The sequence below is a fragment of the Centroberyx affinis genome, unplaced genomic scaffold (assembly GCF_046629955.1).
Source record: "Centroberyx affinis isolate AG114_WGS23_722 - 3 ecotype Tasmania unplaced genomic scaffold, CSIRO-AGI_Caff_v1 ptg001058l_1, whole genome shotgun sequence".
Classification (NCBI taxonomy): Eukaryota; Metazoa; Chordata; class Actinopteri; order Beryciformes; family Berycidae; genus Centroberyx; species Centroberyx affinis.
In genome coordinates, this window is record NW_027279609.1 from 607077 (window position 1) to 630569 (window position 23493).

Here is a 23493-nt window from a genome sequence, read left to right on the forward strand (position 1 = left end):
CTGCTGTGAGATTAGAAGCACGGTCTTTAGAAGCCCGGCCGCCACACACTACATGACAGACTCGATCCCACACAATGATCAGCTGTCACACAGCACATTTGAAGCCAGGTTTAATTTAGATGTCACCCTATGTAATAGCTCTTCAGTTGCTGCATTAAACAAAAGGAGAAACTGTGTTGACCGCTGTATAGAACGGAGCAGGCTGCAGTGAAAAATTATTGTTTCATTTTAACTGTAATGTAGCCAGCCGATGAAACTACTTCACTCCAGTTAAAGGATTAGTGTAGACTACTCTCCCAGGTTTATTGCCCCTCTTAAATAACTCACTGATTGGTCAGTTGTTTCTGTCTTGTTCCTGCGTGTAATATGCACTGTTAGCAACAACCACACCATGTGAAACCCATTGCACATGTAATATACTTGGTAAATAAAAGTAATTCTGTTCCGTTGTCCATCAAGTGTCCCGTTGTCTTAATCAGACCAGTTTCCCTCTCTGTCCCCCTCACCTCCATGGGTTGATACTGTATGTTTCTCCATGTGTTGTTTACATTCATGTAGCATGACACATTCCCATTGGTAAGTGAGATTCATCCGCTTGTAGTGTCTGTCACGCTTCACCGACCAGAGCTAAAAACATTCACAAACTTTGTGATGACCTCTGACTTGACATGGCAGTTGTAAATGAGCCGTATAAGACGTCAAACTCAAGAAACAAAGCAATGGGAAAATAATCACACCCCAAAGAATTTGTCAAGAAAGTGGGAATTTTGCCTGGAAATAGAAATATTTTGGTCTAACATGGCTAATATCATATAAATATCTCTTGACGGGATTTTTCTTTCACTCTCTTTCTTGTGCAGTCTTTCCTCCATCGTCTTTCTTTCTCTTGTCAGTCTGTCATGTGCCAAGTGTTGGCTGCCACACTAACCAACACAGATGACAGCTTCTTTAATGGCATTCACCACACAGATGACGGCCTCTTTAATGGCATTTTAATGATGAAGCCAAATTGCAACTTCCTCTTTCATGTCTCGGAGAGGGAGTGGAAAAGAAGAATGTCCTCAAGGGTCCTACTCATCTGTGTCAGTGGCATGTTTCATCTGAAATGCCAGCAGCTCTGAATTATTTTTGTCAGGCAGACCCACGTGAGACCAGTTTACAGTGGAAGAAAAATTATTCTCATGCTGATGTTAACACACTTACCCATATTAATGTTCTAAACACTTGTAAAATGAAGTTGTGATTAGCTCCGTTCCAGTAGAACTCACAGCAAGACTCAAGATATTTATACAGTACTTTTTAACTGGTGGAAGCCTCCAGGGTATTATAATGTTTATTTCAAAACACTTTTATATCAATTTTGGAAAAGAAAATATTTACCTGAAGTCCAGTCCATTATTTTCTTTTTTTCCTTTTCAAATTGTGGATATCTCATTACTTCTGCCAAGGAGGTTATGTTTTCACTCCTGTTAGTTTATTTGTCTATCTGTAAGCAGGATTTCTCAAAAACTTATGAACTGATTTCTATCTGTTTGGAGGATGGAGGAACTTGGGCCAAGGAACAATTGATCAGATGGTTTGGTTGTGATCCAGATCTGGGATTTCTGCCATTAGATGATTATCATTTTTTGTTATAACTATGAACATAACTGAGATCGAAACTTGATTCCAAACCCTAAGGGTGTGTTTGTAGGTTCAAGAAATCAATTTAACGTAAAATTTAATTGATAGGAATGATGTCTTTGGGTGTAACAAGTTGGAAAATTGTTCAGCGTTGGTGGAGGTTTGCGTGCTCAGAGTTCCCTCTTGTTTTGGAATGAACTATGGACTATATTGGCATACTATAACACTACTAATCTAACATCAGTGTTGTGTTTATGTAGCCATTGTTTTTGTCATTCATAGAATTATATTCAGCTAATTGTGCTGGTAGAACTTGGTCTCCATGCTGGAAGAGATGATTGGACCTGGGCAGCCGGCAACACATCAGAGCTGCTCCAGAGAGGCAAATCTTTTAGGAAGCCTATTTCTCCAACAAGATTACCTTATTTTGACCTTATTTTCTGTGTGTGTGTGTGTCTGTGTGTATATACAACCACAGTATGTCAATTTACTCTATAATCTTTCTCGACAGAAGAAGAATTTTAAAGTCATTTTAGTAACTCTGTAAGCTTCCTACAGTAAACGCTTGTAAAGCCGCATTAGAAATCTGCTGGAACCCTGGCAGAAATGATGTTGTATTGTGAACTTGCTTTTCCATTATCTGAGTGTGAATGATTTTTCACGTTTCTGTTTATGGCCTGTTGTCACTTATCAGCTTGTATAAAGCTCTATTGCAGCTGTGGGTGCCGAGGCAATTCTTGTCCATCGCATTCACTTATAGCTACAACTGCCACTATATATATATGCTGTCTTACTTCAGTGTGCCACTATATTTTACATATTCTTTAAATGCCTTTCTATCCATCATCTTTATTATCATTCTGCTACACTGGCATGATGCTGCAGCCAGTTTCCTAAAACCTCAGTATTTTAACAAGGTGACTTTGTGGCAGTTTGAGTGAGTAATTGCACTGCGTGGTTTCTCCAGGTCTGGTCACGCAGCTCGTTCCTGAGGCCCGTTCTCTCAGCTCACACCTCAGGCCTGGTTCTCTGTCCCTGCTGCTGCAGATCTCCTCTAACCTCTGCTGTCACTCTCCCACTGCGCACCAGGCTTAGGCTCTCGTCCGAACACGTCTGCCACACTGCAGTGACAGTGCAGAACTGTCAAGCCTCATTGCCACTTAATGAACAAACATATTTCTGGTTGATTCTCATCCTCATTAAAGAGGAAAAGCCATCTGCGCTAGTTAGGTGAAATGCCCAGACCCAAATCAGACAGCTACTAATAAGCTGCTCTCCTCACATGGGCTGCGCTGGAGGTAATGAGAAATGTAATGCCGATAAGATCTCTTGTCTTAATTAATGGTGGGATTTGGACATACGCTGCCAGGGATGAGGCGGATATTGCTCTGATGTACACCTCACTATTCCTTTTTGCTCATACGTAGTCAGGTGCTGAGTCACCAAGAGAAAATTGAGCACTATTTCACTCACCACCGGCACTGCATCACGCTTTCCTAATCTGTCATGTGTGCGGACTGTGACGTTTTAGGTTCCTTGTTCTCTGTGCGAGGTAGAGTGATGCTGCTGTTTTTTCCAGTAGGCAGGTTGTATTTACTTTTACGTCTCCCAGTCAGAACGCTTTTGGCAGACAGCTTGGAATGACTAATAATTGCATTGAATGCCTGTACAGGATTGGATTAAAGAATGCGTTTTACACAAATTAAGCTATTTTATCTCCTTTAACTAACATTCTATACTGCTACAATACTCTGAGTTTCAGTTTTTTCACGATTTGTCGATTAATCAATTAGTCGATCATCAGAAAATTAATCAATTATAATTTTGATAATCAATTAATCGGTTTAGTCATTTATCAAGTAAAATACCAAACATTTGTTACAGCTTCACAGATTTGCTGCTTTTTTTTCCTTTTCATATCATTATAAAATTAATACCTTGGGTGTTTTGGCTGCTGGTTAAAGAAATTTAAGAATCACTTTGGGTTCTGTAACTTGTGATGGCCATTTATCATTATTTTTGACATTTTATAGACTAAATGATTAATCGATTAATCAATAAAATAATCTATAGATTAATTGATAGTGAAAATTATCATTAGTTGCAGCCCTAGTTTCAGTACTTTGAATTTCATCAGAAAAAATAGTGCTATGAAGAACAGGACCGCTGTGGCAGAAAGTCCCTGTTTACTTCTGTCAGTGCGATGATAAATGCATATTGTTGTGTGCTTGGAAGAGTTGCTGTCCTGTTGATCATCTGTTTGTCTATATTTTGAAAGCTGCTCTCCCCTGAGGATAATGAGCCTGATTACATGGCTTATCATAATACATTTCTTTTTGCTGTCTTTTCCTGCCTCCTGTCTTCTGCTTAATTGGCCAGGAGCCTTGTATCCTTAAGGGAAAGGGAAAGTTATTGAAGAGTACAATTACAATCATAAGATTTCATTTTGACTAAAGAGAGAAGAATCTTCCACAATCAATCTTCACAATCATGCACCCAAACCTGCCTGGCAAAGCATTAGATATGCATTAAAAAGCATATAATAATGTATTCAAGTGGTTCGCTAGAATTGGAAGTTGTAAGCAGAAATACACACACCAGGGCAATATGCTGACACGTGTTATCATTTTCTGTGGCTGTCCAATAGAGAAACTCTTGCAGGGGTGAAACAACACGTCTGCTTTCAACACTGGCCCTGACTCAGGTGTGTGGTTTGACCAATTAGTGTGAGGATGATGTTTGAAACTCACGTAGGAAAGACAGATTTTTATTACATAGCAGACAATCTCCCCTGTCTGGGTTGAAGAGTTTGGTTTGATTGATACGTTGGTGCTTTCCACAGAGTCAGCAGCCTCGGTTTTGGACTGAAGAGAGCGTGTATCTCCCTATAAGAGTTTTGTTCCAAAGTGAGAAAGCTACCATTTGGAACAACAGTTACGCTTACTCATACAGAATGATTGATAAGACAAAATTATAGTTTTTAAAGGATGGTAGATGACCTACATCCTTGTCTGAGAATTGGATAACACCTTTAGAGAATGGATCCAGGATTTCTGATATCGCATATGTAGTATAAATCAAACAATAGTGTGTAAACGTGCTGCCTCGCACCAGAGAAATGCCCTCATGGTTTCATATTTTAATGCATTGAGATATTCATACGTCAGACTTATGTTTGGGCAGCAGCAACCATGGTATTATTGGATATAATGTTTGTTTAATAATAATTAGCAAATTCTCAAATTCTCAAATTACAACGCCCACCGAGATTTCCCCTCAGACACAAACACAGTATCAAGGTGGCAGCACAGGCTTCTACAAGTGAGGAGCTCGTTTGGAAGTGGTTTGGTTTTGCAACGTCGAGCGAAGCACTGTCCGCTGTAAAGTTTGTCTAAAGTTTTTGGCAACTAAAGGCAGCAGCGCGACAAATTTATTCTAGCATCTCCGACAGAGGCAGCAGCCGACTGGGAGAAGTGTGTGGCCCTGCGAGATGCACGAGCTAGCGGCAGCACCCAAATGGCTGCTAAAAAGCAGGTAACATTAGCAGCATCATTTTCTTGTGGCATCCCATATGACAAGAAGGAGCCCCAGTGGAAAGACATTACAGATGTGCTGGTGTTTCATATGTTTTTCATAGTTTGTTTTTAAGAAAACAAAATTTATTAAAATCGTAAATCGGGTGTGGAAAAAGTCGGACATTTTATTTTTAGGCCATATCGCCCAGCCCTATGTTGCACTCATTTGAAGTGTCTCGGGATAAGAGTATCAACTAAATAGCTAAAATGTAAATGCCAAAAGTATACAACCTTTAAAACAAAACCTTTTCCGGAACCTTTCCTGGAACTTAATGTCCAGTCCATTTCTGCATGACATTTGGAGTTTGGGAGGGCTTAGGCCACTCTGATCCATGCTGAACCAGCAGCGGACAACAGCAAGGCAGAGTCCACTTCAGGCCTTTCAGATGAGTCTCGTATTGTCAGCACCCATTAAGATGACATGGGAGCGTGTGTGTTGGTGGCGTGGCCTGCTGCCGTGTGTCATCTGTTTGTTCTGGGCCCGGCTGGGGACACGAGGGGACAGGATCTGATTCAGCTCTGGGACTACAGGCCCATCAGGCCCGACAGGCTCCGACAGACTGATGCTCATTGTGATTGCAAACAATGAAGTGAGCGGCCTTGTTGGTACAGGAAAGCCGGCCACCCATTGTCACTGCCCTTCTTCCACACTAAGCCTGGCACCAAGCGAAGGCTGGGCCCACATGGGCTAAATAAGCACAGGCCTTGTTTAATGGTCATTACTGCTGCGCTCGGCCTGACGTGGCGGATCATTAAGCTGAATAGATGTGTCCCATTCTGTGTAGGGGCCAAGCGCTGAAAACACAATGAATTACACAGGGCAGTGAGTATAGAGCAATATCCCTCCATGGCTAATATGAGCCCCACTTAGGAGCTGTGATCCTTGCTCATGTTTCATCAGACTGGTGCCCATTTTGGCATGTAGCCATGTGTCATGACAAGCTAATTATGGATGTATTGGATCCATATCCATCATAGGCTTCGTAATAGTCTTAATGAGTCATGCAGAGTAGGGAAGGTCTATTGAAATGTGTGAGGAAAAAGAGAGTAAGAGAGCTATAAAAAGCCTTTTCTCACCGGTCTTGCTCGTTAAAGCCCGAGGACAGTGATAGCAAAGAAGCATGGCAATAATCCTCAATGCCACCTGAGAGGGTAGTAAACTCAGCATGACAGACTGGGTGCCATGTTGTATAATGACTGGCTGCAGGGTGGGAGAGAGCGGGCCACTTGACCCCTGTCAACTTTGTGCCTGTCAATACTGCCAGCCACCCGGAAATTGCATTCCGATCGATAAATAAATCAAATAAATAAATCAGTAATAAAAATGTAAAAGCCCATCCACCAATCCAATGATTCTACATCAGAGAACAGGGCTGCAGCCAATTTGTCGAGCGACAGGAAAGTCCTAGAGAAGAGGGCTCCATGCAGGAAGCTTTGGACCGCCTCCATGCTTCTCCATAGTAAGAGGAAGGCTGGGCGGGGGTAGGCATGCAGACAGGATGCCTGCCTGCTATAGGCTTGGAGCGGCTCCGACCATCGGTAGTGACAGAAACCTCGGTGCCTTATGGCTGCAGCAGATGTCTCTCCCTGCTCTGTTTGATCAAGATCACAGTCTATCTTTCTAATCAGCGGGATTGAAAGCCAGCCAGTGTGTGTGAAGTATTTAGTAAGACATAGCTGTTTGTACGCTGGCCTGTACCACTGTATTGCGAGCACTGCTGCCTAAGCTGAAGGCGCTGGACCTTGGACGTCCACACACTGCCAAACAAGACAATTGGATTATGAGCTTAAAGGAAGGAAGGCAGAGAAACAGTGGGCCAAGAATAGTGCCAGTTACAGAAATAGGCCATCTCTGTCTTCATTCAGACAGAAAACAAAGGGGTTTGATGTATATATCTCACCATACATGGCATCTTTCTCATTAGTATATTCATGCATGACTCGCTTAACTCAATATCCTTTTCACGTGTGAGAAGCATTTTATCATCGTGTGTGTGGGTGTGAGAGAATGAAGATGAACACACATGCATTTTTTTGTTTGTGTGTGTGTGTGTGTGTGTGTATTTCTGTTTGTATGAATGCCATCTACACTCTACTGGAGGGATCTCCTCCTCCATATCAGCGTTTCAAATCAGGCAGTGGGCTAGTGCTCCCTGACTCTCATATCTAGTGGCAGTGAACTGTATTTGAATATTTGAATGTTAAATTTCTCTCTCTCTCTTTCTCTCTCTCTCTTTCTCTCTCTATCTCTGTCTTTCTCTCTCTCACTCTCTCTCTTCCCCCCTCTCTCTCTCTCGCTCTTTTTTTTTCACTTCTATGTGTGTGTCCATGTGGATCATCCCCCTCTCTTGTCACTATCACCTTATGTTCTCTCTCTTGCACATCAGTGGCAGACTCACAGAGTGATTCCAGACTCGTACCTAGTGGCAGTGAAATTGTTTATGTTTGAATCACCTCTCTCTCTCTCTCTCTCTCTCTCTCTCTGTCTCTGTCTCTGTCTCTGTCTCTGTCTCTCTGTCTCTGTCTCTCTCTCTCTCTCTCGCCCTCCCTCTCTCTCTCCCTCTCTCTAATTCAACTAAGCTTTATTGGCAGGACAAGACAATTTGTGTTGCCAAAGCATTTGCAAGGATATAACCATCAACAATAAACAGTCACATTAAGCAATCCAATATTATAAATATTAAAATATTATAACAGTGGATACTGTACAATTTATATCGGTTCATGTTCATTCAGATAGCTTGGAATTAAATACAATCAAATATTAATAATCAGATAATTGCACATAACATAAATTCTGATCACTAGCTTGTAGCTTATTACCACAGCACTGTAAGCCTATACCAGCTACAGGCCTGTGTGTGTGTGTGTGTGTGTGTGCGCGCAGGAATGTTGTCATAATATTTCTCCCTTTTATCTCTCTCTTAATGTCTCAAGCAATCCTCCCACTCTCTGCAGTGATCTGATAGCCTAGCGCTGTCACGTTACACACTGCTTAGTAGGGCTGAATCCTGGGACGAGCTGCGAGCACAGTTCATGCTGGTGGTGACCTACAGGCTGTGTGTGGTTTCCTGTGAGGATGTGGTTGAATCTGTGCAGGACTGAGAGTTGGGGTGGGCGGGGGTATTGCTTGCTGTTGGGCTCCTCTGCACATCTCTCTCTGTGTGTGCTTTGCATTCAATTGGATAAGCAGTTAATAGATATCCTCTGGACATGTTCTAGTTCCCGCTAAAAACAAATCTGATCTCAAGATTCGTAAGCTAAAAATTAATCTCTCCAGCAGCCAATTTGTAATATGAATGTTGTGTGGAAAACAGAACAGGAATGGAATGTGTTGAAGTGCTACACATTCCTAGTGTTGAAATACATTCATAATACACTCTGAACATTCATACTTGGACACATCCTATCCCTCTAATGGTGATGAATGGAATAGAGGGATGATTGGTTGGAATGGACGGTTGAAATTGGCGATTATTGCGTAACTAAATCTCTCGGTAGGGGGTGTGTGTCACACAGAGGATTGATAGCTCATTTCCTGTGAGTAGATCAGTATTGTGGCCACTTTATCTCTGTCCTGCTCCCAGAGCTGTATCCATGCTCTGTCTGTGTGCGTGTGTGTGTATGTGTGCACGCATTGGTATCAGGAGTGAGCGGACATTGGGATGTTCCCTGCTACTTCCTGAGGAATCTGCAGCGTAACACTGGCTGATGTTGAGGAAACAGGACTGAGCAGTTTTCCCCCTCTCTCACCGCAGTCAAGCTACACATGACTTCGGCTGAATCAAGCTAGAGGAGAGGAGAGCAGAGCAGAGCAGGGGAGGGGACAAGGCAATGGACTGGGGGATGGGTGAGAAGAGTGTGTGTGGGGGGGGGGGGTGCCTCTACTCTCCCAAGCCTCCGGTGTGGAGGGAAAATTTCAGAGCACCCTCAGAGGTGAAAAAGGAGGGTTGGAGGGTAGGCGTGAAAAGTAGGCTGGCCCAAGCTCCAGAGAGTGGCTAAACTTCCTGAGACAGGGCACAGAAGGCACTGAGAACCCACGCGTGTGTGTTTGTGTGTGTGTGGATGCATGTGTTTGTGTGTATATGCACCTGGCTGTGGATGTAAATGACCGTGTTAATGGAGATTACACAGGACGACTGAGGACACCTAGGCCAGCATACTGCCTACAGTAAGATGTGCATGGTGGTGCGGTAAGTGAGGGCTTTTTGCAATAAACATGGAGGAGGGGGGGGGGGGGGCAGAGATACTGAATACACTGGCAATGACAGAGTGGGGGCGTGGGTGAGTAGAGAGGTGTTTGCAAATATGTGTGTCTCTGTGTGTGTGTGTGCACTCATATTTCTGGGTGTAAGAGACCCTGTGCGTGCGTGTGTGTGTATGTGTCATGATGCAGTGCTTGGAGCCAGAGTGCTGTGCAAGTCATAGCCCTGCTCAGGCTAGATAATTAGAGTAGTCAGATGCTGATTTCTGCATGGCTCCCATAGGAACAGTGCCGCCAAGGCTGAATATCACCCACTAAAGTGGTGCTTATCTCTCTGTGTGGGCTGGATAAAATGTCAGTACCACATACCCTGAGTGTGTGTGTGTACATAAGTGTGTGTAAGGGGATGTACATGGGTCTGTATTTTTGAGCTACTTGTCAGAGAACCTTTGCTTTTGGATTTGCTTTCTTTTTATTACCCCAAGGGTCTATTTTGTGTCATCATTAACCTACATGCCATGATGAAGCATAATGCTGTTGGAGCAAGCTGTCAAACTGTCATACTGCCTCCCTCATATTGACTTCACATTTGTCACATCTGTCAATGGAAGTACCTAAAGCTCACTTTGATGGGATTGCATTCCTGACCTTCAGTCCCTTTTTGCTTTTTTTGCTTTCTTGCTGTCTGTGTGTTTGTTTGTGTGTGTGTGTGTCTGTGTGTGTGTGTGTGCGTGTGCGTGCGCATAGGAGCTCCAGTTTGAGCGGCTAACCAGGGAGCTGGAGGTGGAGAGACAGATTGTGGCCAATCAGCTGGAAAGATGCAGACTCGGGGCCGAGTCGCCAGGCGCTGCTAGCAGCAGGTAATGCGAAGATGCACACTTGCCCACACACACACAGTGTTCCTAATCAGCCGCAATCCAACACATGGCTTTTTCATCCTTCACAGCAGTGGCCGTATTCCGTAGTGTAACCTTATGGCATAATGGCAGTGTGCTCAAATCTGATTGGACTATAAACCTGGAAGTAGATTTTTTTCCCTTCTGCCCCCAGTGGCTTGAAAGGGGCAGAATTGTTCCAGTGTCATCTCAGCTAATCAGAAACAGAATCACTTCAATTAGAAGGGTGCACAAAATTTACAGGATTTGGTCGTGGTTAATCTGCTTCATTCACCTCTAGGTTGAGCTGTAATTAAAATGAAATACAACTGAGTTCGTAGGCAAAATGCTGAGCCTCGTTTGTCACTGAGAACGTGTCTGTGTGTTTGTGGAAGGGCATGGTACAGGAGTGTCGTGTCGTGTGCTCAGTGAAGCCTTGCCATCGGTATCAGCAGCTCCTGGGTTTGCTCATTCCCCTCTCATTAGTTAAGACACTATCCTGCCTGTCATCATACCTCACTGACCACACACTCTGTCCTGTCTGCTGCGTCTCACCTACCAGTCTCATATGGTCACATTATGTAACCATACAGCTATACAAATGAGCTTTGCCTCAATATTGCTCAAACCTCCCTCTCAGATATGAAAGATGGAATGGAAGATGATGCGTGTGTGTTTTGTAACATTAATTCATGGGATCACACTTTTAAGTTGGACTTATACTTATTGAGCAAGTTAAATGTGGACCGTCTTTTAGGTCTGGTTAAAATGTTAATTCCTTAAAGTGGCAAGGGAAATTACATTGGAGGTTAATGGACTGTGACATTTTAAGAAATTGCTTAATGGGCACATTTTAGCAGCCACTGTTAATATGATGGTTCTTTGTTGCTTTTGCATATCATTGCTTTGATTGAGGCTGCCAGGTTTGAGCACTATGCTGATGGGAGTAACTACAGGTATTTGACTACTGGTCAACCACAATTTCTCTTATTTCTTATTCCCTTATATTCAGGTGAAATTAAGTCTAATGTGTTGTGCCGTAGTGGAACGTTTGTGGTTACATATAAGGTTATAATAGTGAAACTCAGGCTTAGACATTAATCATCTGTAATGGCGCTCTGTGGCCTTTTCTGGTTGTGTGTAATCATATGAAGCATGCCTGCACCCCAGCATACTTACCTGCAAATAGCACTCACCTACCATCAGCAGCATGCAGCACTCAGGAGTATGAGTGTCCATTTCCCCTCTCTCCCTGCTTCAAGAGGTGCAGGTATAGAGCAGCTTCAAGTGCTGCCAGACCACAGAAGGGTCTGGATACAACAGCCCTCCATAAATATACACAGCCAGGCGATTTACTTCTATTTCCTCCTCAAGATGCTTTCAGCCCTCAGTTGAAGTGAATCCAGCCATGCCATTGACTATATTTGGAGATGTGAGATCACAGCATATCACAATTTGTTTCTATTGGTTGTCCTGTCCTCATCATTCATGAGAAACATGCATCAAAATTGTGAGTAGCACCTCAAGGTTATTTTTAGATGCAACTTTTGTTAGTTCTGGTATTGTAGCACTTTTACTGGTATGGTAGATAATAGAAGTTTGCGAACCTTTGACATGGTAATCTGCTTTTAGAAGATCATTGCTAGGGGCCACAGTTTAATGGTGGTGAAGTACAGGATGGTACCTGTGTTGCTTTACAATGTACCTAGCTTCTGGCAAGTTTTATATCCAGGATTAGCTACCTACTAACTGGTAATTTGAAGCAAATGAGAGGCTGAGCCAAGGTTAGTGTCTTGTATCCACCTCACCCCTGTCTCTGCACTGGGCATGGAGAGCAGGTATTGGATTGTAGAAAAGACTCTAGTGCTATCAAGTGGTCCCTCAGAGCCACTCAGTCTGCAGACAGACTCCCACTGGGGGATCAGTAGCAATCCAGCGCCACCCACCAACTCTCTAAAGAAAACATGCAACACCATTTTCACACCTTTGTAAAAGCCAAAGAAGTACATTTGTGTGTGAATGGAGAAGATTAGCCCCAGCCGTGGAAGTCACACTGCTTTGTTCAATAGCTCAGCAGGACAACAATAGAGGTGATGGCACACTTAAGGGTTCTGATGGGAGTCATCACAATTCATGTCACCTCCAGAATTGATCACCGCCTTCATATCTACAAGCATCTGGGGGTAGTTGTCAAACTTGACCTCTGGCAAAACTCCTAAAAGACGAGACCTCCCACCCAGCCAGTCCCTTACCAGCCAAAGGGAATGATGGGAAATAAAGTGTCCTGTCAGGGTTGGGCTTGTTGTTTGTGAGCATCAGCAGTTTTACAACCTCTTTACACTCTTTCTACCCACCCAGCCAGCCAGCCAGTCAGCATGCACCATGATGGGATGGTGTAGCATCATGATAGTAGCTATTCTTCTACTTCATCTGCCGTGGCTCAGTGGAGCACACCTCGCCAAACTTCCTCCTTTTTAATTGCCTGCATGCTCATTAAAATTCTGAGAGCCCTGTCCTGCTTCTTTAAGCTCATTGAGTGTCGCTTTAAATGGAAAAATAGGAGCAGTGGCAACAGCAGGTGCTTGGTAGTAATGACCAGCAAAGACAGGTTTTAAAACGAGAAGGGTGGGAAGAACACTGCCCCAATGTCCACCACTTGGCCAATATCCATCGTAATAATAGCCCTTTAGAAGAATAGCTCTGAATTGCTTTCACTTTGTCAAACAGGTTCATCGGTACTTACATAGGTTGAATTTGTTCAGGTGGCTTTTAAAATGTCTATGTGCTATGGCTAACATGTCTTGGTGCCGCACTTTCCTTTCTGCTATGCCTCCCCTATAATCATTTTGGAGTGCTGTACAGCTTACTCAGCCCCACTGTTATGATCTCTTTCTCTTTCTCTCTCTCTCTCTCTCTTTCTCTCTCTCTTTTTCTCTGTCTTTCTCTCAATCTCAAACTGTCCCTTTCTGTTTCACTCTCTCTCTCTCTCAACTCATGACTCTCTGTACCTCAGTCTCTCCCTTGCTTTCTCATACGATGCCATTCTCTTATGACCCTCCCTCCTCACTCTTTTTGTCTTTGCCCTTCTCTCTTTCACTATCACATTCTCTCTGTCTCACTCTCTCACGACCTTGCTCTCCCTTAACCAAGCTACAAAGCGTCACAGCAACGTTCTTTTTTACTCTCTCTTATCCCTCTCCACTCTCTCCTGTTTTCACTATTGTTGAAGGGTGGGCAGAATCGCTCTTCGTCCCACAGAGTGCTGTCGGGTTTGGGTGGGCCTGGGTTCAGTTGCGATGGCCCCATCAGTAAAACCGCAGCTAACCCTCTCCCGCCTCACCACTTCCCTGTAGCAGTCCCGCTGTCGGGGATGGGTGCCTTGTGCTTGCCCGCCCCGGGCCTGCCGTCACTTTGAGCTATTTGCCTGCTTACCTGCCCGTGCTTCCTCCCCCCCACTGATCCAGGACCAGCCACCACTGACCCTCACCATCAATCACTCTGCCTCTAGATCCTTTCTGTTGTGAGGCCACTAGGCAGGCTCAGTGTTGTGGCTGAATTGGCTGTCATGGACTTTGAACGCTCCCTGGTTGGCCCTGCATTCTCCCTCATTATTCCTTGGAGACTGAGAATCACTCTGTCCTGTTGGAATATACACCGGCATACATGTCAGGTTTTTGTGTCATCAACATGCAGGAAAGTGTGTCGGTGTATGTATCTGTGTACTGTATGTGAGTGTGTGTGAGTGTACTTTATGATCGGTACTGACCACATTTCTCCAACAAAGATCAATAGGTTTTATATTTACTCTAGGAGCTCGCCTCGCTTACCTGTGCTCAGTTTCATCTCCCATCAGGATGGAATCCATCCCCTGGCCTTTTGTGTTTATTGGCTTAGCGTGTTTATCAAAGAGCGCTGTAGGTGAAAAGCAACAGACAGAAACGGCAATCTCTTCGTATAGCTCTGTTGTTGTCGACGCTGCCAGGTCCTCAAACCACCTGCTGTCACCAAAGGCACCTTTTAGATCTCGACAAACACAAACGCCTGGAATGGACTTCACATCTAAGTTGCAAACATCAAATCTGTACTTCGGCATACGCTGCACCTCTAGCTGTTTTATCTCGAACACTGTGATTACCATTGGTGTCCCTGTGCTGAAAGGCCCAAGTATATGAAGCTCCAAGGTGTCTCTTCCAGGTGATTTCACTCATGTCATTCACTGTGATTTCTCTCTGGCTTTTACTGTATATATTCATTTTTTTTATCTCCCGTTTTACCTTGTACAGCTCGTCTGAGAAGTCCCTCCCTTGGAGAACTGCAGGTATGTTAACTGAAGCACGAAAATGGTTGGGTATCTCTCCCTCTAGCTGCTCTTTATAGCAAAACATCTGCAGTTTTGTCATCATGGCATTCATTAACATGCATGCATTCACATCACATTTGCTGTCCGCTACACTCAGTCAATGGCCAGTAACTACGGCCATACTTTAATATCCATCTACTTGGGTTACCTTATGAGACACAGACTAACTGATACTATGGAGTAGGCAGCTCTGATACATTTAACATCACAGCAATAGTCCATAACTGTTCAGCAATGTCCTTTTGAATTATTGAATACTGGCTGAATGAACACTGTTTGTGTGTGTCTTTGCATCAGTGTGTATGTGTTAGAGGTGTGTGTGTGTGTGTGTGTGTGTGTGTGTGTGTGTTGGTGCACGCTTGTGTGTGTGCGATGGGCACTACAGGCATGCTTTACATTTCCTCAGTAATCATTGTTAACACGAACCAAGCTCCCAATAACAGTCTGCCTCAGGCATATTCCTGTTCTAATATTTTTCTAAGTCATTCTGCCCACTCAGACACAAGACTCTCAGTGATGGTGGGGGGGGGGGGGTTCTCCCAGACCCCCAGACCCCCTGGGTCTCTGTTTGTTTAGCCCACATCCTTGAAGGATCTTCAGAATAGAACAGATAATGAACTGCATTTACTAATGTATTTCATGGCTTATTAATTGTATAATGGAACTTAGTGAATTTTTTGCAGTGGTCATTAATCTTTTATTGTCAATCCTGTCAGAGGAGCCTATGGGGGGTTATGATTGTACATATGCACTGGGAATATTAATAGTACATGGTTTTCTCATTTGCTGCCCGCTCCCCATTTCCTTGCTGAATGCATTTCATTAGTGTTAGAACACTGCCGGGAAGTAATCGCAAGCGCTATTTTGATTCGTATTGATTTCTCATTGTACTGTAGATGATAGATGATAGCCAGGTGTGGTAATGTACTTTTCCCAATCTAAATTAATTCAAATCTAAGGGTGTGGCAGAGAAGGTAATGGGCCAGGTTTGTCTGAGGCTTATTGGCCTCATGGGCCACCGTATGTCTCGCCTGCCTGAGAGTTTGGGATGGAAGTGTTACTGTGGAAACAAGCTTTTTAGCCCCGGGAAATGACAATGCAGTCACACCTCGAGTCCACTGAGACTGTAGAGGACAAACACACCAGAATGCAAGCTTTCTCACTTTCTGTCTTATTATGTGTGTCTCTCTGTCTTTCTTTCACTTTGTTTTCACTGTCTCTCTCTATCTCTCTCGCTCTCTCTCTCTCTCTCTCTCTCTCCCTTCCTCTCTGGCTTTTTGGCATCTCATTTATCAAACAGGGTCAAGGCTCAGTACAAGAGCCCCGTGGTCTGAAATGACACACAGTGTGCCAGAAACACTCACTGCCTGAATGGAAAGTTACTATTAGAGACAGAAGACTTGTTCAGTGCTGTTATTACTTAGGGTTTGGAGGGCACATGAATGCTATTCAATCAAAAGTGTCCCCCTTGTAGAAATGCTTCATTGTTCTACTGTAAATACTGTTTTCCCTTTTATCGCCCGTGTGAATTTTTCATCATGTTTTTAAACGCAGACAGCATAATCAGTCACAGTAGATGCATCCCTGTCCTCCAGGTTTGAGTGTCCTCGCAGCGGTTGTGCAATAATGTTACGTTAGGAATAATAATTGTATGAGGGGGAATGTTTTTGCGCTGCAGGATCACCAGCCTGTCGGTACAGCTGGAGGGGCCAGGCAGATGAACAGAGCCTCTCTTGGCAGGAAGGCAGGATGCTTAGATGGTCCGGAGTGGGAGCACAAGCCGTCAGGCTGTCAAACACACTAGGCCTCTGTGTCAACAGATCTATGCAAACAGGCGAGCCAGGGCAACAAGGCGGCTTCTCCACGGAATTCAACTCTCATCCATACGCCAGCCAGGCTGGACTTGTGAGACCCAGACTGCCGATGTTTGCTTCCTCGCTCCCCTCTGCTTGCCGCCCATTGTTCTAGTGATTGCAGAGGAACCCATTGACACTGGTCACGCTTAACTAGATTGTGATTGTGGGGAAACACTGTGCAGAGTTTACTAGAGACATTAGAGGGCTAATTCCAGTTCCCGTTTGCCACACTGGTCGTTGTCATGCATGAAGAGAGGGGGTTCAGGGAAATGTTACAGCAATGAAACTGTTTAGAGCCGGGCTGTATACACAGTTGCCGGCACTGTGGAGTGAAACGCTGCCTAATTTCACTTGCTTGATTTACTAGGACAATAAAATTTAACGACTCCAACTGTACATGAGTGTGAAATTAATGTTGTGGAAATGATTGTCTATTATTTTTCCTTCTGAACTAAAACAATGTGAAGTTTTTAAATCTTTCCCTCCAAAGCCAAATCTCTATCATAGTTTTAGACGGACTGCTTTCCCTCTGTCCCTGACTCCCTGCTCTGCTGTGTTTCCCCAGATGCCTCCGCCTCGGGGGATACCAAGTCTCGGGTGACTGACAGCTCCCAGTCGCCCAGCTACCGCATCAGGACTGAGTCGGAGCAGGTGTCTCTGTACTCCCCAGAGCAGTCCTCTCTCCATGAAAGTGAGGGTCTGTTATTGCCTTCTCTCTACCTACTGTAGTCTTTTTTTATTCCAACTCGTCTTTCCTTGTCTTGTCTTGCATCGCCTCACTACATTAACAGGTTTGGCAGTGCTTCAGGTACAGAAAGCCCATTCCACCTTGCTCCTTTCTATTTTCCTTCTTCACCTCTCTTGATGATACTTTGGGTGTCACTGATAGAACAGATCCCTCATCACAGCTTACAAATGGCTGGATGATGTAGTATGGCACATTGAATCATAGGATGGTAGAACTGAGTCCTCCCCGCTGTGCCATTTGTCATTAGTGATGCAGTCTAGGTAAAGGTCATGTCTATTATGAAACCACTTATGATTTTTCTCTCTCCTTCGCTTCTCTCCCCTCCCCCTTCCCTCTCTTCTGTCTCTGCATCTCTTTCTGTCTTTCTCTCTCACTGTCTCTCAGGGTCTGCAGGGAATTCACGCAGCTCGACTCAGATGAACTCGTACTCGGACAGTGGCTACCAGGATGCCAGCAGTGGCTACTACAGCAGCCAGAACCTGGGCAAGGCTGAGCTGAGGATGCAGCACTCCTTCCCTGGCACCGGCCCTGGCACAGGTACCCTGATGAGGAATGCCAGGGCCGAGGGCCAGGCTTCAACCCAGGTATTGCCAGCTACTGCACATATAACATATTGCTGTTGTCAGAAAAAAAGCACATATCTGCAAAGACCTATTTTCTCAACAAAAGCTGTGTAATTTTTAAATTAAACAGTCACAGTTTAGCAGGTTTCAAGGGCCTGAGGGGTCATGAAATTCATTCATTCACAAAAATGACTATGTAAGCTTTAACTTCAAACCAAAAAAGAAAAACACCAAAATTGCAGTTACATGTTTTTTCTGTGGCAGCAGTGACGCAATGCTTAAAGGGACAGAGCACTGCAACACAATCATGTTTCATCCGTCGCTGTACACACTGACCACTGAGAGACCACATGGCACTGCTGCACACTACTTAGGGGGGAGGGGGAGGAGAAAATAAATATAGCCTAGAATACAGTCATTACCCTATAATGAATTGGTTTATGTAATGCTGTACTATTAACCATTTCAGTTTCATTGTGTCAGTTTATTGCAGAGTGTTCAACATCATCGTTAATATGATTTTTATAGCTCCTTGAGGGTTAAAGAAGCAAATACATGAAGCCATCATTCTTTCCCACTTGCAGGTTCCGGCGGTAACCACTGCAGTGCCGGGCCGGGCCATGCGGAGGGTAAGCTCGGTGCCTTCTCGCACCCAGTCGCCAGCCTACGCCAGCAGCTTGTCCCCCTCCCGCGGCTCCCTACGCACCTCAGTGGGCAGCGCCTACGGCTCACCCATCGTCACAGAACCCAAACCTCTGTCCAGCATCTTCTCCACCACCCTGCCCTCTGCCCAGCGCAGCGGCGGCTCTCCCTACTCCACGCAGAAAAACTCCCCCGCCGCCCTGCGACGCATGGGCTCCGCCAACTCACGTTCGGGCAGCGCCAGCCGCACCACCTCGCCTTACCAGGCCTCCGCGGGGTCGTCGTCAGGCCGCATGGGCTCGCCTCTCACGATGGCAGACGGCGTCAACCCTCCTCTGACCAAGCAGCCCGCTCAGTCGTCCTCTCCGGTCAGGGCCCGTATGACCGCCGTGCCCCAGCACTACAGCTCCACTCTGCCGCGCTCCATGCTCCACGACGGCGACCCCTATGGAGCCCAGAGTTACGACATTTACGAGAGGATGACTCGACCTGACAGCCTCACAGGTACACACACACACACACAGAGCTATTCTGCTCTACAGCTCAGTCAGACTCTCTCAGATCAGGAGGTAATGAATGTACTGTTGTCCCCTGACTGTACAGTTTTACCACAATGTTCTGTTCCAATCATGGGGCAAAGATATAAAACATCTCAAGTCAGTAAAAGTCAGACAGTAAAATAATATCCTCTGTCCTTGAATAAGAGAGGAAAAGAGTGCATGGTGTTTCCCTTTTTCTTTAGCCCTGCAGCCCTGTCTTTTCCATTGGCACGCAGCTGTGTGAGTCACTGTGTGCATGTTTGTGTGTGTGTATGTGTGTGTGTGTGTGGTATGGGCCAAGGCCAGCTCCTCTAATGTGGACTCACAGCGTGTCCCTCAGACCACTGGAGGAAGGGCAACACCGCAGGGTTGGCAATTGCATCCATATGATTAGGCAATGTAATTTCCTGAATTTGATAGAGCCACACCTCCAGTATTAATGGAAAGGCATTGGGGCTGGGTATCGGTATGAAATAACCCAGTACCAAGTAGTATCGAAACTTCTCCAGGCAAACGATACCTGCATTCGATACTTTTTGTACACAGATCTAGAAAAAAATGACTATTTGTATGGTTTTGCTCACAGCCAATCACCGCAAGCGTTCTTCGATTTAATGCAACGTGTGATTGGCCCACTACCGCAGCAACTACAACCCATACAGTCTGTGGTGGTGAAGTCGAGTACGTTGGCAGTTCAGCGTGCCAAGATGCCACCAAAACGTTAAAAAAAAGGTATCGAATGAAGTACTCTATTGGTATCGGTATCACTTTAAGGGTACTGGTATTGCAATTTCCCATTTGGCAGACGCTTTTGTCCAGAGCGACTTACACATGAGATTTTCATACTCTGGTATCATAATTTTTTAAACGATACCCAGCCCTAAAAGGCATCCATTGATAAAAATCACCCAGAGCAGTAAGAAATTAAAAGCATGAAGGTTATATTAGGTTAAAAACGTTTGTGTGGGAGGAAAATAATTCAGAAATTTGTTCAAATATTTGTGCTATGACACTTTGCAAGTATGTACAGTATGTTAAGACAACTGAGCAGATTTTAGTTCCCTTGTTAGTCATTCACTCAACTGGGAAGTCTATAAAAACGAATCCAAAGTGCCCGAGTGTGACGGCCTTCTCTTGAGAGTGTGCTATTTGACAGCTCCTCTAAGTAATTCACATGTTCTACAGTTGATTGATAGATCTGTTGTGGTGTCCCTACATGCATGTCAGCCCCAAGTCGAGCTTGACATTTCAAAGCTCGTAAATATGAGACAGTTGTCCTCTTTGCTCATCGTCTTCTCGCTCACTGCTTCTGAAATGAAGGCGCCATATGGAGATGTTTCTCCTGTTATCTTTAATTTTCTGCTGGGTTTTGTTCCTATTCAGAGTCGCGGGGATGCCTTTGGCGCTAAACAGCTGAAATAAAATTAAGTTCTTTAATATCTCCTGTAATTTCTCACTACAGGGGTTCCGCTCCTGCTGCAAAGCAGGGTGGGGAAAACCGAACAAAATCTGTTGCGTTTAGAGAGTGTAAAAATATTACACTACAGATAATTTTGTAATTCTCATGCTTTTCTAGCTAGATTTCATGATGATTAGATGCTGGTAATATCTAGTCAACATCCAAGCATGCTTTCCCACAAAAGTATTGTCTGTTATGTGTATTGCTAATTAAGGTGTGACAGATAAAGGATTTTTGGGTCTGATACTGATATTGTGAACAATTCAGGAGGAAAATTAACAAAATCCAATATATTTGCCAGGTGGAGCTTTCCTCCTAGCTCTAAAATTGTGACACAAAGGGCTGCTTTTACTTGTATTTGACCACCACATACCATCAAAAGCATCCTCTGTTGTTGGACTGTTTTGACTTAAATCCAAAACCAAACAGAAATCTTATATTTTATGCTTATGCTATTGGTGTACCATCTGTGGAATATATGTACCAAACGTAGATCTGTGCTAGACCACTGTCAGGTGATATTATCAGTGCGCTGATGTATATATCTTATCCTAATTTAGAGCCAACCAGTTTATCCTCACAGTAACAGGAAGAGGTCAGGCTGTGTTCATTCATTCTCAGCCCTTCAACCCCAAAACTAATCACCTACCACTTTTTTAAGTATCTCTTGTAGATAAGAATATAGCTTGGGTGGATAATGAAAATGATGGCTGATACAGAGCGGAGGGATTATACAAATTACAAAAATTGCTCCCATTCCCATAATAGGCAGGTTTTGCAGGAACAGGAAATCTAGGTAGTTATTTAAGGCTGCGAACTCATTGCTCCACCCTTAAACCAACAGCCTTTTTGTTTTCTTCCAAATGTTGAGAGAAGCACTTATTCAGCAGCTCACTGTATTATGAGGTTAATGGAGTGTTGTTGTGTGTTTTTTGCTAAACTTCATGCTGCCTGGGGATATCTTCAGACGCCCTGGTTGATGATGATATTCAAGGTGAACTCTTTTTTTTATTAATGCCCCATCATCCTCTCCACAATGTGTGTTATATTAAGGTGTCGCTGCATGTACACATGTGCTTTTGTTTCATGATTAAATCATCCCCCCCATGCTAATTCACTTTAAAGGGTCATTGGGGAAATGCCTTTTATTAAATGTTAACCCGTTTATTGTAGTGTGTTATCACCCCCAAGACCTAAGTACAGCACTGTGGTTTGACTATTTCTCACTTGTTGATTTCTTCAACTGAGGTCAATTAGGAAGAGTCATCTTAAGGGAGCCAATTACTCTAGTTTCTGTGCTGACGGCAGCAATCTGCACACACACACACCCACACACAAATACACACACTGCTATGACTGATGATGTCTCCAGCAGACACAAATGGGTTTTCAGTCCTTTTCCTCCAAGCAGACTGAGACACTGGTCAGCCCAGCCTAGCATCCTAGCTCTGCTCTCCTCTCTCTGTCTCTATCAGGTAGAAGCCCCTCCACCCCCACCCCCACCGCACCCCTCCTTCTTCTCTATCTCACTCTTTCCCTCAGCCTCACTCTTTTTTCTCTCTCTCCTGTCTTCACCCCTCTCTCTCTCCCTCTCTCTCCCTCGCTCCCTCTTTCTCCCTGTTTCTCTCTGTCTCCTTTTCTCTCTCTCACACACACCCCTTCCCACACTGCAGCCTTGCCTCTGACACAGGCATTTTGTCACAAGTGCTTGACGAGCCATAGTGGAAGGAAATGGGATGATCACATGGCCAGGCTCATTTGCATGCAGTTGACAAATGCCACCTGAAAGCCCAAACCTGAGATTGTAGCTGTTAGTGGTTTGCTGTCACTCTCCTTCCAGAATATGCTGCTTTCCTCTCCTCACCTCTTTCTGGCTCTTTCACTTACACATTCTGTCTTGTTTTCCTTCCTTCCTTGCTCCCAGTGCTTTCCCCTGTTCTGCCTTAAACAAACTGCTATCCCTTTTCTTACCCCTCGTCTCCTCTTGTCTCCCCCACTCTTCCCTTCCCTTCTTTCCTCCCTCCCCCCACCCAGCTCTGCTCCCTGCACTGTCATTGGCAGGAAGTCATACCTTCCCTCTGCTGCTGAAAAATGGAAGATGAAGACAAATTGTCCCTGTAATGTGGTCATTATGCCTGATGTCCATTTGAGAGCACAGTGGATCAAAAAAAAAAAAAGAGCAGGGGGAAATGGTGTATCTGCAGGTGTGGCGTCACAGCCTAAGAGCCCGAGCTGCCATAGTGTTAACAGTGGTGCACATTTACAGTTTTCCAGCTTTTCTCCCTTGTATGTGTAATCATATTCTGGTGAGCATGCCAGCTCCTTTCCTTGGGCTCTGTTTGTTCTTGGAGAGGGTTTTTGAAAATTATTTTTGTTAAGGAATGCAGTCAGCTGCATCCATTTAAATGTTTGTTTCTCCAGAGCAGGAGCAAGCGTGCGCCAAGCCGCCACCGCCCTTCGTCTAGCCTCTGCCAAGTGCAATCTGTTAAAGCCACGGTGAGAGAGCTGAGGGGAGAATTAAATGACTATAACGCACCAGGAATGCGGGCCATTCATCCTCAATAGACAGCAGTATGTTATTTCTCCCTGACAATTTGCAGATGCTTTTAGAAGTGACTGTAGCGCTTCTATCAGGGGAGCAGAATAAAGAAGGCAGAGGGATTAGCCTCTTCTAAGGTTGTTTTAATGTTGCTACTTACAGGGAGTCAGGCTGCTGAGAGGGAGAGATATGCATGAAGGCTCCCATGCCTGGGAGGTTCTGTCCCTCTCACTCAGGCACAGCAGTGCCGAAAGCGCCGATCGTATGGCCAGGCTTTACATGGGATGCGGAGTCTCTGATGTGGTCCTAGACTGCCTCGTTAACCCACTGTTCATTTGTACCCCAACCCTCATGTTCTCTCCTGCGTTTTTCTTCCCTTCTCTCTCTCTCTCTCTCTCTCTCTCTCCCCCCCCCACCCCTCTCTCTCCTTATCCTCTCCCCCCTGAAACCTTTGAACAAGAGAAGCTGAACTGATTTCCTGCCAAGCCACTGCTAGTGGCTATTGTGTGC

General features: G+C 44.7%; 1 protein-coding gene across 2 annotated transcripts in view; it reads left to right on the forward strand.

Annotated features, from left to right (window-relative positions):
* Positions 1-23493, forward strand: part of pkp4 (plakophilin 4) — a 64371-nt gene that overhangs the window by 14496 nt on the left and 26382 nt on the right. Inside the window, exons 3-8 of one of the 2 annotated variants that reach the window (XM_071523065.1) lie at positions 10150-10262; positions 14561-14595; positions 17059-17184; positions 17626-17825; positions 18389-18950; positions 21412-21438. In XM_071523065.1, the coding sequence (XP_071379166.1) occupies positions 10150-10262; positions 14561-14595; positions 17059-17184; positions 17626-17825; positions 18389-18950; positions 21412-21438 (1063 nt within the window). The remainder of the gene's footprint in view (positions 1-10149; positions 10263-14560; positions 14596-17058; positions 17185-17625; positions 17826-18388; positions 18951-21411; positions 21439-23493) is intronic. The other variant, XM_071523066.1, reaches the window with a different exon arrangement.